The 15,771-nt window shown below is 51.9% G+C and overlaps 2 protein-coding genes across 3 annotated transcripts in view; one reads left to right on the forward strand and one right to left on the reverse strand.

The window, feature by feature from the left end:
- Positions 1 to 63: 63 nt before the first annotated feature.
- Tas1r1 (taste 1 receptor member 1) lies at positions 64 to 10,950 on the reverse strand. Its single transcript, XM_021159644.2, has 6 exons — positions 10,709 to 10,950; positions 7,228 to 7,531; positions 4,421 to 5,182; positions 3,824 to 4,036; positions 2,929 to 3,049; positions 64 to 1,045 (listed from the first exon to the last, which is right to left on the reverse strand). Exons 1-6 carry the CDS (start codon positions 10,900 to 10,902, stop codon positions 114 to 116), a joined length of 2,526 nt encoding a protein of 841 aa, XP_021015303.1. The 5' UTR covers positions 10,903 to 10,950; the 3' UTR covers positions 64 to 113.
- An 881-nt stretch (positions 10,951 to 11,831) lies between these two features.
- Positions 11,832 to 15,771, forward strand: part of Nol9 (nucleolar protein 9) — a 20,497-nt gene continuing 16,557 nt past the window's right edge. The window contains exons 1-3 of one of the 2 annotated variants that reach the window (XM_021159636.2): positions 11,832 to 12,312; positions 13,724 to 13,943; positions 14,212 to 14,339. In XM_021159636.2, the coding sequence (XP_021015295.1) occupies positions 11,860 to 12,312; positions 13,724 to 13,943; positions 14,212 to 14,339 (801 nt within the window). In that variant the 5' untranslated portion in view covers positions 11,832 to 11,859. The remainder of the gene's footprint in view (positions 12,313 to 13,723; positions 13,944 to 14,211; positions 14,340 to 15,771) is intronic. The other variant, XM_029476665.1, reaches the window with a different exon arrangement.

Below are 15,771 nucleotides of genomic sequence, written 5' to 3' on the forward strand. Positions count from 1 at the left end.
CTTATACATCGCAAGCCGTGGCTGAGCTCTCCCAGACACCTCAAGCTCTCCGCCCCACTCGACCCGCCACCTTCAGCCCATCCCATCTGCCCATTCTCAACAGTCCCAGCGGATCAGGTAGTGCCGCAGCGCCTCGTGTAGTCCTGGATGGAGGCCTGAAAGTGTTCTGTATTGTTGAGTTCTGGACGGCAGAGAATCACGTAGCACTTAGGGAGGAAATAGCCGCTGAAGCCGCCACTCAGAGTGGCCAGCCCTGCCAGCACATTGACCGCAGGTAGGTAGATGCCCTGGTAAATGCTGGACGTGGTGAAGAAGGCGATCCAGGATACGAAGTGGAGGAGCAGGCTGAAGGTGACACATTTGGCTTCGTTATAGTTCTCCGGCAGTTCCTTACCTAGGTAGCTGCAGACAAAAGTGCTGATGGAGAGGAGGATATTGTGTGCGAAAGCCACCAGGAAACCCACAGAGTTGACCTCTGTGCACTCAAGAATCACCAGATGGGGGAAGCGCTGGTACTCCCTGGTGGGCCTTGGGGTCCACATTGCAAGCCACGTGAGACAGAGGAACAAATGGACCGTGGAGCTGACAATGACGAATATTCCGGCACCATGGTTTTGGGCCCAAGTGTGGTAGAATGTGGGTACCTTGGTAGAAAACTTGAAGATGATGACCAGTTGAAAGGAGCGGATTGTCAGACAGGAGAGGAAAATGGCAAACCCGAGAGAAAAGAGGGGCTGACGCAGCAAGCACGCAGGCACCGTGGGCTCCCCGAAGAAGCTGTAGAGGCTGCAACTCCCAGCTACCAGGGAACCCAGCATGAGGAAGCACAGCCTACCCCCAGCTGACCTCACAACAGGCGTGTGAAGACGCCAGGCAAACAGGCCAGCAGTCCCAACCACCAGCAGCAGCAATAGCGTGTTAGCTGCTAATAGCACCAAAGAGATGGGTTCATGCCACGCCAAGAACTCCACTGTGCGTGAGAAGCAAGCTGAGCTCCCCTCAGGGGCCCATTCTTCTGTTCCACAAGGCTGGCAGGTGTGAAGCTCTGAAAGGGAAGACAGGGCTTCTGAGAGCCAGGTGAGCAGAAGGAAGGGGGAGATGGGGAAGGGAGTCGAGGTCTTTCAGGCCTGCAAGGCTCTGGGAGAGTTGCACCTTGGAGGCAGGTTTACAGCCACAGGCTAAGCACATCCTCAGATGGTCTGTGCTTTGTATGGCTCAGGATCCCAAAAGAGGTTTGCAAACACAGAGAGCTTTATGCTTGTAGCGCTGCCTGCAGACTAGAGTCTCGAGTTGATAAGAGTGACCAGCTTTTTAAAAGATTTATTTATTATGTATACAGCATTCTGCATGCATAGATCCTGCAGGCCACAAGAGGGCACCAGATCTCATTACAGATGGCTGTGAACCACCATGTGGTGTTGCTGGGAAATTGAACTCAGGACCTCCAGAAGAACAGATTGTGCCCTTAACCTCTGAGCCATCTCTCCAGCCCCACAAAGTGCCCAGCTTTAAAGATAAGACATTTTGGGTCTGGAGGGATGGCTCAGTGGTTAAGAGCACTGATTGCTCTTCCAGAGGTCCTGAGTTCAAATCTCAGCAACCACATGGTGGCTCACAACCATCCATAATGAGATCTGATGCCCTCCTCTGGTGTGTCTGAAGATTTATTTATAATAAATAAATAAATAAATAAATATAATAAATAAATGATTTATTTATAATAAATAAATGATTTATTTATAATAAATAGATAAATCTAAAAAAAAAAAAGATAAGATGTTTTTATCTCTTTCTGCAAGATTTCTGTTAACCAGATCCACCTTCTGAGCTTGTGCTCCAAGATAACCAAGTCCTGACTCTCTGGTGATGGACAACAGACACTCCCATCACCACAGAGATATTAAAAGGAAAGAATGTGTCCCCCTGCCATAAGTGCCAAGCTGAGTTCATAGCTCCCTGCTGTGTTCTCTGCCCTCTGCTTTGAGTCAGTGAATGGGACACACTGGCCTCTTTCTGCTGTAGACGTGCGCTAGCATGTGTGTTTAATTCAAACCATTCAAGGGCTTGGCACAGGGAAGGGGCTTCGTATAAACAGCACAGCATAGTGGAACTGTGTCTGTCTGAATAAATAAGGCAGACCTGTGGGAGCGGATGGGGTGTGGAGGCAGTGCTCTGACAGGACACACCAAGGCCTGAGACTTCTACGTGGTTACTTCTGCCCAATCAGAATTCGGCCCAGTGGCAAGGGTCCTCCAACCTGTACCCAACCTGGTAGTTTGAATATGCTTGGCCCATGGGAAATGGCAGTATTAGGAGGCGTGGCCCTGTTGGCGGAAGTGTGCCACTGTGTCAGCAGGCTCTGAGGTCTCCTAGTCCTCCTAGTGAGCTTCCTAGAGTGGAAGAGAGACCCCTCCTGGCTGCCTCTGGATAAAGATGTAGAAGTCTCAGCTCCTTCTCCAGCACCCAGTCAGCCTACAGGCTACCATGCTTGCTGCCATGATCGACTGAACCTCTGAAGCTGTGAGCCAGCTCTGGTAAATGTTTGCCTTTGTAAGACTTGCCTTGGCTCTCCTTCCTCTCTCCTCTCCCTCTCTCTTTGGACTAGCTGTTTCTCTTTCTCTCTCACCTCTCTCTCTCTCTCTCTTTTCCCATGGCAATCTCCCTGACCTCAGTCCTTGGGGGTCAGTGAACTCGCCTGAGAGCAGCTTCCCAATAAACCTGCATTTAATTGAAAAAAAAAAAAAAAAGGAGTTGCCTTGGTTATGGTGTCTCTTCAGAGCAGTGGAAACCCCAACTAGGACACCAGCTGACAAGCCAGTGAGCTGAAACCAGGTTCCAGGGCCCTTGGGTGCTGGAGCACCTACCACCTTGGGTGCTGGAGCACTCACCTTGGGTGCCGGAGCACCCACCCTCTTGCTGGTCACTCACCACTCGTGTTGAGAAAGGTCCCAGCTTCACAGGGCATGCACTCGAAGCAGCAGTGGTGGGAACCCATGACCAACCTGTGGTGCCCTTCGAGACAGTCCCTGGTACACACTGACACAGGCACCTATAAGAAGCCACAATGAAAGATGGACGTGGTGGCACACGCCTTTAATCCCAACACTCGAGAGGCAGAGGCAGGTGGATTTCTGAGTTCGAGGCCAGCCTGGTCTACAAAGTGAGTTCCAAGACAGCCAGGGCTATACAGAGAAACCCTGTCTCGAAAAACAAAAAAAAGGGGCTGGTGAGATGGCTCAGTGGGTAAGAGCACCCGACTGTTCTTCCGAAGGTCCAGAGTTCAAATCCCAGCAACCACATGGTGGCTCACAACCATCCGTAATGAGATCTGGCGCCCTCTTCTGGAGTGTCTGAAGATAGCTACAGTGAACTTACATATAATAAATAAATAAATCTTAAAAAAAAAAAAAAAAAAATGCTGTCTTTAAAAAAAAAAAAAAAAAAAAAAAAAAAAAAAAAAAAAAAAAAAAAAAAAAAAAAAAAAAACACTTTTTTTAAAAAAAAAAAAAAAAAAAAAAAAGAAGAAGAAGAAGAAGCCACAGTGATTTGCAATCACACAGAGGAGCCCAAGTCAGCTCACAGGGGAAACTGAGAAGAGGTATCTGGGCCACTGCCCTCCAGGTTCACTCTCCGACATAGTTTGGGGTCAGATGTGCCAAGATCCAGCTGGGCATCTGTTTGACAACACTGCAGCTGGCATCCCTGGCAGGACTTCAGACCTGAGGTAGCCTGATGTGTGGGTCCCCATCCTGCTCTAGGATGGCATCACTTCCCAGATCCTGGTAACAAAGCAGTCACCTGGTGAGCGACCTTGTCCCATTACCTGATTGTTCTTCCCGTGCCACTGGATTTTTGTCTTATTTATGTCTAGATGAACTGGAGACAGTGAGGCAGAACCAATGACCTCAAAGGTCCATTCAGGTCCATTCCAGTCCCAGGCGATGATGTCATAGTAACCTAGAGGGTCCCCGTTGTCATCGAATGCTACAGTCTTCTTATGTAGAAGAAAATTCACCTTGTAGATCTGCTGAAGAAGCTAGGATAGACAGATGCCATGAAGCCACCACAGACCACACAGACCCAGGCCACCCAGGAAGCAAGCAAGCTTCTCTGTTCTGGGTGGCTCCAATCCACATATAAGGCCTGGTTCCTTCCTCCACACACTATTCTCACCGCTAGAGAGTCCCTTGACCCCTGACCAGCCTCCAGAGAGGAGATCTCTAACAAGACTCTTGTAAACATTCTTAGCCTTTGACCTCTCTGGGACATGGTAGGTAGGAGAAGACAAGGCTCAAAGAAGGGAAAGGTTTATATAAAAGACGACCAACTAGCCCACTGCTCACTCCTCAGATACCCAGGGTACCCCATGCTGCCAGGATTGGATGTTCTGGATGCAGACACCCTGGCTGGAGTCTCTTACCTGCCAGGGGTAGACTGGGCCTCTGGCACAGGTCCCAGAGGTACATCCCAGGAGCTGGTGGAGGCCGTGGGCCACAGCATACACAGCCTCGTACACATTGTAGGCAGCGCTCATGGAGAAGGCTCCAAGCTCGGGCATGTTCCATGTCGTGAAAGCGTGACACTCCCGGCACAGCTGGTTAGTGCTGCACCAGGACCCCTCTGGGCAAGCTCTGGGAGCACCCGTCACTGCCCCGACATAGGACTCTTCAAACTCCTTCAGGCCAGGGACTTGTCTCTGCTGGATGGCCACCCCCAGCACCGTCCCAATGCCCTGGATCCCGGGCACATTGGTGATGTACGTGGAGATGGCCCAGTCTTCCGAGGCGATCCACACTTTGCCAGTCAGGTTGGCCAGCACCACAGACCTGAAGAACACTCCAGCCAGGTGTCGGTTAGAGAAGACCACGACCACGGTGGTCCTGGCTCGAGCCAGGTGCAGCATCATGCGCTGCATCCTTGGGTCACCCGCCTGGGCAGAGAGAGGCACCACGTCCTTGAAGGCGACGCAGATGCCCCGTGTGGTGGCCAGCTCCTCCAGCGCCTGTACTCCCAGCTGCCCATAGTCACCATAGCTGCCGACGAGCGAGATCCAGACCCAGCCGAAGCTCTGCAGCAGCCGCACTATGACTTCCACCTGGTACTTATCGTTGGGGATGGTGCGCAGGAAGGATGGGAACTTGCGCTTCGCACTGAGGACCACGCTGCTCGCCTCGTAGCTGACCTGTGGGGAGGGGCGCCATCCAGTGGGGTCAGCAGCAGCAGCCGGAACTGAAGTCTGTCCCTCCCTCACAGTGCCCACCCAGTACAGGGAGGATGCAAAGAGAGCAGGCCGCTCCAGGGAGTTCCGGGGTGTGGGGATCTGCCTGACAGACAAGTGAAAGGGCCATGTGGGGTTTTTTTGTTTTTTTGTTTTGTTTTGTTTTGTTTTGTTGGTTTTTTGAGACAGGGTTTCTCTGTATATCCCTGGCTATCCTGGAACTCACTTTGTAGACCAGCCTGCCTCTGCCTTCTGAGTGCTGCTGGGATTAAAGGCGTGCACCACCGCCACTGCCCAAAGGGCCATGTGTTTAAAACACAGAACAAGCCATGCTGTCTTGGACATAGTCCTTGGCGTGAGTAGGGCGGGGCAGGGGACCTTTACTCTCAAGCTGAGGGCCTCACTTCTATCCTTCTATCCTTAGCTCACACTATGGGGAGCTAAGGTTCCGTCTGAGAAATGACGCATCCAGATCAAGTTGGAGGAGTAGATCTCGAGTTCAAGTGAAGAATGTTCTGGAGAGGCTCAGCGGAGCCAGGGGCTGATGAGGTCACCTGCATGAGGGGTTTCGACACATTACAGTAGAAGGTGAAAGGTTTAACCTGGTGCGGCCAGTAATCCCAGCACTTAGGAGTTGGAGGAGGAAAGTCAGGAGTTGAGAGCTGCTCTGGGCTGTGATGCGGGTACAGGGCCAGTCTTGCTTACATGAGAGCCTGTCTCAAAAAGCCAAAGGAAAGCCGGGCGTGGTGGCGCACGCCTTTAATCCCAGCACTCGGGAGGCAGAGGCAGGCGGATTTCTGAGTTCGAGGCCAGCCTGGTCTACAAAGTGAGTTCCAGGACAGCCAGGGCTACACAGAGAAACCCTGTCTCGAAAAACCAAAAAAAAAAAAAAAAAAGCCAAAGGAGAGAAGATGAAAGAGGGACCCTGAAGGGAAACCAGGCTTTGTTAGTGATTTACAAACTGGCAGTAAAGACCTGGGGGGGGGGGGGCGCGTAGGGCATGGCAAGGCTGCAGAGGGAAGTGAGCTGAGCACAGCCACTGGCGGGGAGAGTGGGGGAGGCACACATGCTCACAAGTCAGAGTGCTAGGTCTACAGGGAAGAGGAGACCAGGGAAATACCAGATGCCTCAGGGGCAAAAGGACCCCCCACCCCCACCCCCGAGACTGAGAAAGAGCACCTGAACGCAAAGATGAGTGGAGAGGACATGAAGCCAAGGACAGCACCATGCAAGGAGCAGGTGGGCAGACGGGCATGTCACAAAGGAACCATGCAGAGTAAAGGCCTGGCAAGCGCTCATTGGGTTCGGAGCTCTGGAAGGTGCTCCTGCTACAGCTGGGTCAAGTAAGGACAGCTACACCAGAGTGTTCTAGGAAGCTCATTGGCAAGGGGCAGGGAGAGCCAGACATGTAATAAGCACAGAGGACTCAGAAGAGGGATCTCCTTGTGCTTAGACTGCCGAGCACGGCGGGGGTCCAGGCTTAGGGGGTACAGAACCACCAAGGGACAGCAAGGAAGAAAGGCATGCCAGCAGGTGATACAGTGTCTAATGTGGGAAGTAAAGAATGTTGGGATATCAGGCAGTGGAGCCTGTGGACGGGAAGAAGGCACAGAGAATGAACAACTGGGCAGCAATACCTCCAAAGGGACACCTGAGGGCCAGGCAGAGTCCTGTGTGCCTTATTAATCCCAGCACTTGGGAGGCAGAGGCAGGGGAGCTCTGTGAATTTGAGGCTAGTCTGGCCTACATAGTGAGTTCCATGACAGCCAGGCTAACACAGTAAGGCCCTGTCTCAAAACAAAAAATTTTTGAAAGTATGGGCTCTCCCCATGATGGCTGAGGCAGAAGTCTGGAGGCAGCTTGGAGAGAGGCAGGCAGGAAGACTGGGCAGTATCAATGACCGGCAAGATGCCTGCAACCCTTCCTAGAGATCAAGGGCAGCCTAGCCTCAAGAGAGGATGGCAGCTCCCATTGCCCTCCACCCTAGAGATCTCTGAGGCTCAGCTTACCAGGGGCATCAGAAAAGGGCTCAGCAGGGCAGCAGTGGTGACAGCATGGTCAGTGTTGTCAGGCCCAATGAGTGCCACCACCTTGGAGGAGTGGTTGCGAAGATCTCTCTGCATCTCTATATGGCCTGTCCCTTGCTGGGCGAGCACCCTCAGGGTGGCATACACATTGGAAGACTCTGAGCACACGTCATACAGTTCATACCCCAGGGTGATGTTGGGAAGCAGAGCTGTGGAGTTTATCTCCTCAACAGTGAACCGCATGGCTTGGAAGAGGTGGTAGCCATGGCCGTTGAAGCTGTCAGACCTGTAGGGAAAGCCCAGCGAGAGCTGAGAAGGTTAAAGACCACCATACACACACCCACACACCCCCACCCCCCCCACACACACCCTGAGATGCTCTGCCTCCTGCATCACAGGCTTTGGGGGCAGAAAGGTTGCTCGGAGGGACCTGTCCAAGCCAGCACCAGCCTGAAATCCCTGGCCCTAGGTTCTCAGAACTGAGACCATCACACATTACACAGCGCAGTGTCTTTGTTGGATGTACAGAGTTTTCCGCTCTCACAGGAACGGGATGGTTTCAATAAAAGAAAACGAAGACCTTTCCTTCTTGACCGCTGCAGTTCTACAGCGCGTGAGCCCCAGCCCTGTGTCGGTGGCTTCAGATTGGATTACGCAAGAACACACGAGTACCCCAATGGCTGGCTGAGCTGCTGGCCGAAGTTTCATTGTTCAATGATTTTTGGTGTGGCATTGGGACAGAATTTCCAGTCATTTCTGAAATAGCTCTAAGCACACTTTTGCCATCTATACTATATATTTGAAGTAGCGTTCTCAGCAATCAACATACCAATTAACTCTAAAACATTCTGTGTCCAGAGGTACCAGATATTCAGCTGAGATTTATGTAAAAATAAACAAATACATTCCTCCACGTCATCCATTCATCTTATTAGTATGCAACAGTCTTTCTTCCTTCCTTTCTTTCCTGTTTTTGATTTTTTGGGTTTTTTTGTTTGTTTGTTTGTTTGTTTGTTTTTTGGTTTTTCAAGACAGGGTTTCTCTGTATAGCTCTGGCTGTCCAGGAACTCACTTTATAGACCAGGCTGGCCTCGAACTCAGAAATCCGCCTGCCTCTGCCTCCTGAGTGCTGGGATTAAAGGCGTGGGCCACCACGCCCGGCTCTGTTTGTTTGTTTTAAAGATTTATTTATTCTTATATGAAATTCGACTGTAGCTGTCTTTAGACACATGGGAAGAGGAGGTGTCAGGTCTCATTATGGATGGTTGTGATCCACCATGTGGTTGCTGGGATTTGAACTTAAGACCTTTGGAAGAACAGTCAGTACTTTTAACCTCTTGAGCCATCTCTCCAGCCCCCCTTTTTTTGTTGTTTTTTTTGTTTTTTTTTGAGACACGATGTCACTACATAGCCCTGTATGGATGGCCTGGAACTATGTAGAGCAGGCTAGCCTAGAATTTAGAGATCCACCTGTCTCAGCCTCCTGAGTGCTGGTATTAAGGGTATGTATGACTATGCCCAAATATCTACCTATTTTGTATACCTAAAGTCATGTTAAAAATTCTCAGGGGGTGTCCAGGCAGTCGTGGCCCAGCACTTATGAGGCAGAGGCAGGCAGATTTCTGAGTTCAAGGCCAGCCTGATCTACACAGTGAGTTCCAGGACAGCCAGGGCTACACAGAGAAACCCTGTCTCTTAAAAAACAACAAACAACAAACAAACAAAAATTCTCAGGGGGCTGGGGCTAGAGAGATAGCTCAGTGTTTAAAGAGTGCTTGCTGGCTGCTCTTCCAGAGGCCCAGCAACCACATGATGGCTCACAACCATCTATAATGTGATCTGATGCCCTCTTCTGGCATGCAGGTGAACATGCAGACAGAGCACTCATACATGAAATAAAAATTAAAAAAAAAAAAATCTCGGGGCTGGAGAGATGGCTCTGGCATGCAGGTGAACATGCAGATAGAGCACTCATACATGAATAAAAATCTCTTTTCAGTCCAGGTCCTGGTGGCACATGCCTTTAATCCCAGCACTCGGGAGGCAGAAGCAGGCGGATTTCTGAGTCCTGGTCTACAGAGTGAGTTCTAGGGCAACCAGGGCTACACAGAGAAACCCTGTCTTGAAAACCCATCCTTTTTTTGTTGTTTTGTTTTTGTTTTTCGAGACAAGGCTCCTCTGATCCTTCCCAGGGCCTCAGTCTTTTCTCTGCAGGCTTTAAATGGGTTGTGTAAAGCCCATGTACTGCCCATGGTCGAGCTCTTTCACAGAACCTATCAACTCAAATGTCACCCATATCAGACACACACTTTCACAGTAACATCCAAACTGATTTTTGAGACAGCAGCTCTAGGCACCATCTCCTCCTGGTCAAACTGATATGTAAAATTAACCAGCCCACCCCGCCTCACATGGCCAGACCTAGGCTGCGAGTTCTCAGTTGTGGTGACTGTTGTCACCAGGGACAGGATGCTGAGGACCTGGCATGCCGGGGCCTCAGCCTTTAAAAAGAGCCCCCATCCCCTTGCTTCTGTCACCTGTGTTCCCAAATGTGGCCTGAGAGGCTCAGTACCTCTTCACTGTAAGTCCTTCAGTTACCTGAAGTCAGTTTTCTTCTGTCCGGCTAAAAACCAAGCTTTCTCCTCCGCCCAGCCTCCCATCTGCTGCTCTTAGGCCTGGTCCTCACAGGCCGGGGGTTCCAGAACCATAAGTCCCAGCCAACAGTCAGGTAGTCGTCATGTGACACACACGCCAGCGCTCTGGACCTCCCGTCCTGGTGTGAGGCTTGCATAGCCCCTAAGCAGCCATCTTGAAAAGGAAACCCCCTGGGGAACGCCACTTGTCCCCCTGGAGAAAAGTGGGGAGGCTTGAATGGAGTTAAATCTACTCCAACAGCAGAAACAAGAGAATAGATTGCAGTATAAATAATAGGACACAGGGCGCTGGAGAGACAGCTCAGCGGTTAAGAGCACTGGCTGCCCCTTCCAAAGGTCCTGAGTTCAATTCCCAGCAACCACATGGTGGCTCACAGCCATCTGTAATGGGATCCGATGCCCATGCCCTCTTCTGGGGTGTCAGTGACAGCGTACCCATAAATAACTAAACAGGAACGGAAGGACTCATTCAGCTCTCAGCATGACTTCAGTCTTTAGAGATGGCTGGGGACTGGCTAGCTCAGAGGCGAGCAGAGCAGCCCTTCTTTGTGCTCCTCTAAGAGAGTGTCTCTGACCGGATTTCTAGCTGCCTCAGCTGGTTTTGAACTCACTATGTTGCAAAGGATGACCGTGAACTTGTAATCCTCTTGTCTCCATCTTCCAGTACAGAGATTATATGTAGTGCGTGCCTTAGCCACCAAATCCAGCTATGTGGTGCCTGAGCCTAAACCCAGAGCCTCACATCCCCGCACCAAACCCCAACCCCAACCCCAACCCACTAAGTGACAGCTCTGCTGGCCCTTACTTACCTGTCACAACTTGTCACCAGAGGTCTGTGTCTCACCTGCAGACAGTCAGCATGGAGGGAGAACAGGCCTGCCAGGAGGAAGTCCCCAGGGAGGCTGAAGCCTGGAGAGGACTCTGTCCTTTGGCAGCTGAAAGCCCAGCAGTAAGCAACGGCCAGCTGCAGGCTGAGCAGCAGGTGAGCTGCCCAGAAAAGCATGCTGGCCAGATGTCCCTCTGCCCAGCATGGCTGAGCACACCCCTGACAGGGAATGGCAGCTGCCCAGACGCTTCATAACTGCATGCCCCTGAAAGGGGTGGGACTGGAGCCCAGTTGTGGGAAGGCTGTTGGCCTTCCGGGCTGTGGTCTCTCTCAGGAACTGGGCAGGGCCAGGACATGGATGGAAACCCTGAGACCCCATCCTCTGGATGCCTGTGGTTTCCGTCCTTGCTCAGGCTCACCTGTCTCAGGAAGGGAGCCCTGCTGGTTTTTAGGGAGGAGAGGGAGGGCTGTGGCATCTGGGACCTGATGGCTTGTTCTGTTTTTGTTTTTGAAGTGTTCTCTTGAGGCTTGCTTTGAACAAACTCCAGGGCTCAAGCCATCCTCCTACCTCATTCATCCGAGTAACTGATAGTACTGTTAGCTTATGTCAGCAAGAGTTAGAGAACACAGTAAACCTCATTTAGTAAACCTGAAACCAGGCTTTGCGGTGACCCCAGTATTCAGACATTCAAAGTGTGAGCTAATCGTTATGGTTTAACCTTGTCGTCCGGGATCGTGCCCATCAGCCAGAAGACAAATGTATGCAAACACCGCATACACAAATGCACCTGATTTGTTTAAAATGCCAATCCTGGAGGGTTTGGGATTTTTGTTTTTTCTGCAGGAAGAAAAAAAAAAATCCCAGGTGGATTTCCTGAGAGGTGGCCTGGTGGTTAAATCCAGGAGGTTTGGCTCCCCTGTCTCCAACCCGGCAGGGTGGGCTTTTGCATAATGTAAATGGGGCTCTGGGTGGGACCTCCAAGCTTCTCTCCCAGCAACTGAGGGAGAAGTCACCGATGGTGCGCTGCAGACGCCGACCGGGAGGGGGCGCCAGCCGCCCCGCTGCTCTTCGGCTGGGGGGCGGGGCGACGCGGTCTCGCGAGATCGTCCCGCCGGAGGGGTTCCGGGCCAAGCATGGCGGAGTCGGAGGTGTTGCTCCGGCGGACTCCGAGCCGTTCATCCTGGTTGCGGGTACGCAAAGTCCGGCCCCACCTCCTCCTCAGCCGTCGGGGCCGCCGAAGGTTTGGGGTCCTGACCCGGGTCGAGTTGCGGCGCCTGCGGCGGCGGCTGCTGCGGGCACACGCGTTGGGCGGGGACTGGAAGCAGGCAGCCCCCGCGGGCGCGCACGTGGCGGTAAAGTGCAAACTCCGGGCCCGCAGCCGGCCGGCGCCCCGCAGCCCGCCCACGCCCAGCGGCCCGCCGGCGCCATGCACCGTGTCCGGGACCTGCAGCCTGCTCAACCCCCGCAACCACTCCACGCCCCAGAGCCGGGCCGGGCGCCCCGTGCGGAAGGTGTCCCCGAACATCACCCAGCCCGTGCGGGACCTGGGCTCGGGCCGCGTGTTGATGATGCTGCCGCCGGGAGAGGTGAGTGGTCAGCGGGGCGCTGCCGATGAGCCTCGGGATGCAGGTCGGATGCAAGCCCGTCCTCGTCCTCCTGCTCCGGAGCCTCTGCTCCTAGCAAGCTAATGGGGTCGGACTTAGTGGCACGTAAGCCGCCAGCGTTCCAGGTGTTCGAAACCATTTAAAGCCCCCTCCTCTCACGGGAGTGACAGTTGCCATGTCTTTCCAGTGTTGATGGGCCGAAAGACAAAGTAAGTAACTTGCACGAGGTTAGACAGTAGCAAGGCAGAGCCAGGAGGCAAACGGAGGCAGTCTGAGGTGGACTCTGGTCGCGGACATTGCCCCTGTCATGTCAAGAAGCGAAGCCTCAAGAATTGGAGACTCAAGCTCGCTGTGAGCCTTCGTAAGCATCGGGTGTGAGAGCGTGTTGGGAGCTGCAGTGGAGGTACTGTGTTTAGGGTTAGGTTAAAAACCTGACAGATGCGTGGTGGCACACACCTTTAATGCCAGCACTTGGGAGGCAGAGGCAGGCGGGTTTCTGAGTTCGAGGCTAGCCTGGTCTACAAAGTGAGTTCCAGGACAGCCAGGGCTATACAGAGAAACCCTGTTTCAAAAAAAACAAAAAAACAAAAAAACAAAAAACACAAAAAGAAAAGAAAGAAAATTCGTCCATAAGCTCGGGCTCTAAGCAAACCTGTAGAGCATTTTCTTGATTGGTGATTGATGGGGGAGGGTGAGTGGAGCCGCCCCTGGGCTGGAGATCCTGGGTTCTATAAGGAAGCAGGCAGAGAAGACAAACCTGACAGATGTTGGTTACTTAGTACCGTGTAGTTTGTCTGTTGGTTGGTTTTTTGAGTATGTTCTGCCTGCATTTCTGTACACAGCACATGTGCAGTGCTTTCTATTACAGAGCATCGGAAAGTCTGAAACCGTAGTCGTAGAAGGTTGTGAATCGCCATATGGGTGTTCAGAACCAAGCCTGGGATCTCCAGTAGAGAAGCCACTGCTCTTATCCAATGAGCAGCCTTTGTGGGCTCCATGCTGTGTAGTTTGGGTTTCCCTGTCAGGTGTGGCAGGCGACATGCACTCTGAATGCAGGGATGGTTGGATTTTAATGATTGGAAGAACAGCCTGTCCTGTGTTCTACATAGTTCTAGGACAGCCAGAGTCTTGAGGCCCTGAATCAAGAAAGAAAAGTCCTTTTGAGCCGGGCGTGGTGGCGCATGCCTTTAATCCCAGCACTAGGGAGGCAGAAACAGGTGGATTTCTGAGTTCAAGGCCAGCCTGGTCTACAGAGTGAGTTCCAGGACAGCCAGGACTATATAGAGAAACCCTGCTTCGAAAAACCAAAAAAAAAACAAAGAAAAAAGAAAAGTCCTTTTGATAGGTAAATCACTAGTTAGGGTGTTTAATGGTTTTTTTCTTTTCACACTAGGGTTTCACTTTTAGTGGGATCTGCCGTGTGACTTGCGTCTATGGCCAGTTGGAAGTATACGGCTATATCATCAACCAAGGGCAGCCTCCCCAAGATGTCTTTTCTGTCTACACCCACTCTTACCTGACCATCAATGGGGTTCCGTACGCAGAACCCGAGAAAAGTGAGAAGGCGATCAGGAGGGAGATCCGGGCCCTGCTCAAGCCTTACACGAAACTCGGTAATTGGCTCCCGCTTCCGATGTCAAGGCTGATGACGAAGAGCTTATTATGGGCTCGACGTTGTACTGAATCCTCATGGGGGGTGTCTTACGTTATGAAAGTGGAAGCTGGTAGGTGGCACACATGGCTGGTGTGTCTCCACCCAGGTGTGGAAAAATCAGCTGTGCCGGTGATGCTCCCGACAGCCTAGAGCTTAGCAGTTGGGACAAGACCCTGCAGGCTCTAGAATTGTCACTGCTGCTGAGGTGTCTTGCTCTTCTTTTGCAGACGACAGAAACTGGGTGGTGCGGTACTTCCCTCCTGGGGGCTCCATTCTGATTCTGGAGCGGATGCAGAGCCGTTTCGTGGACTTCCTGAAGACCTATAAGTGCTCCTCATACGTGCTCCTGCAGGAGGTAAAGCCAGTGTTCCTTGATGCTGTGCCCCAGAGCAGTCACCCTCACCTCAATGGCTGTGTAGGGACCCCTCTCTCAATGACCATCCCCTCTGTCCTGTGAGCGAGGTGGGTGTTCAGAGAATCCCATGTGTTAGCAGGAGATAATCTATAGAGAGATATAGTATGGGTAAAGGCACCTGCTGAACAACCTGACTGATGTGGGCGAGGTGTACACTGGCATAGGCGCTCACAGAACGCTGATCCCCATTCCCTCTGCTTGCTTGGTTTCATTGCCCAGTAGAACTCAACTCTTCGTGAAGAAGAATAAGAGACATCCGGTCTCACAGGTCGGGTAGGCATTGTGGGAGTGTGCAGTTAGGAGAGAGGGTAGGACTGTGCATTTGGGAGCTGCAACAGAGAAGGTGTCTGAGAACACAAATGAGCCAAGAGATAACACGCGCGCGTAAGCACACTGGTGTAGCTTGAGAGGAGAGGATATGAGGTCTGGGCAGTGTCGCTTCAGAGGAAGTTAAGGTACAGAAGACACATAAGCCTGAGGAATGGCCAGGGTTGGGGGCATTGTCAGTCTAAGGTGGTCTGAAAAAGTCCCCTGCGAAGGATGAGGATCTGGCCCAGACAGGTTTCAGTGGGTTGCTGAGGGGTGGCCTCATGATGCAGTCAAGAGAGAAACTGAAGGGCTCAAAAGGAATGAAGGCAGTGAAGCGGAGCCTCAGGGCTAAGCGTGATGGAGCCAGAGCTCAGCAGTACTGTTGTGAAGGGGAACCTGAAACAACGTGCCTGCACACCGGGCATGGGATGAAAGGAGAGAAGAGGCAGGGAGAGGTGACCTTGCTGAGGGGATGCCCCTGGACATGCCCCAGACCCTGACACCTTGGGAGGAACAAAGAGGTGTGTGTGTGTGTGTGTGTTCATTCATGTGTGTATTAGCCAGAGGACACTTTACTCTGCTTCTTCGGAGCTGTCTGTTGAGACAGAGTCTCTGGCTGGCCTGAAGCTCGCCAATGGGTCGGGCTGAAGGGACGGCTGAATCACAGCTTGTCTCTGCACCTACCAGGTCATGGGTTACCAGGCATTTGGTTTGTTTTTTATTTTTATTTTAGCTGTCATTTATCTAGTTAGTTAGAGACAGGGTTTCTAAGTGTAGCCTTGGCAGTCCTAGAACTAGTTCTGTAGATCCAGCTGGCCTTGAACTCAAAGAGATCCTCCTGCCTCTGCTTCCCAAGACCTGGGATTAAAGATGTGCTCTACCAACAACATGCTCTAATTAAATTTTTTTTAATGTATTATTCTGTGTGTGTGTGTGTGTGTGTGTTTACCTGTATCTGTGCAGCTGTGTCATGTGTGTGCCTCGTGTGAACGTCCATGAGGGTGCTGAGAATCAAACTCCAGTCCTTTGTAAGGACAGAAAGAGTCCCTTTTTTTTTTTTTTT

Source organism: Mus caroli, chromosome 4 (assembly GCF_900094665.2).
Source record: "Mus caroli chromosome 4, CAROLI_EIJ_v1.1, whole genome shotgun sequence".
Classification (NCBI taxonomy): domain Eukaryota; kingdom Metazoa; phylum Chordata; class Mammalia; order Rodentia; family Muridae; genus Mus; species Mus caroli.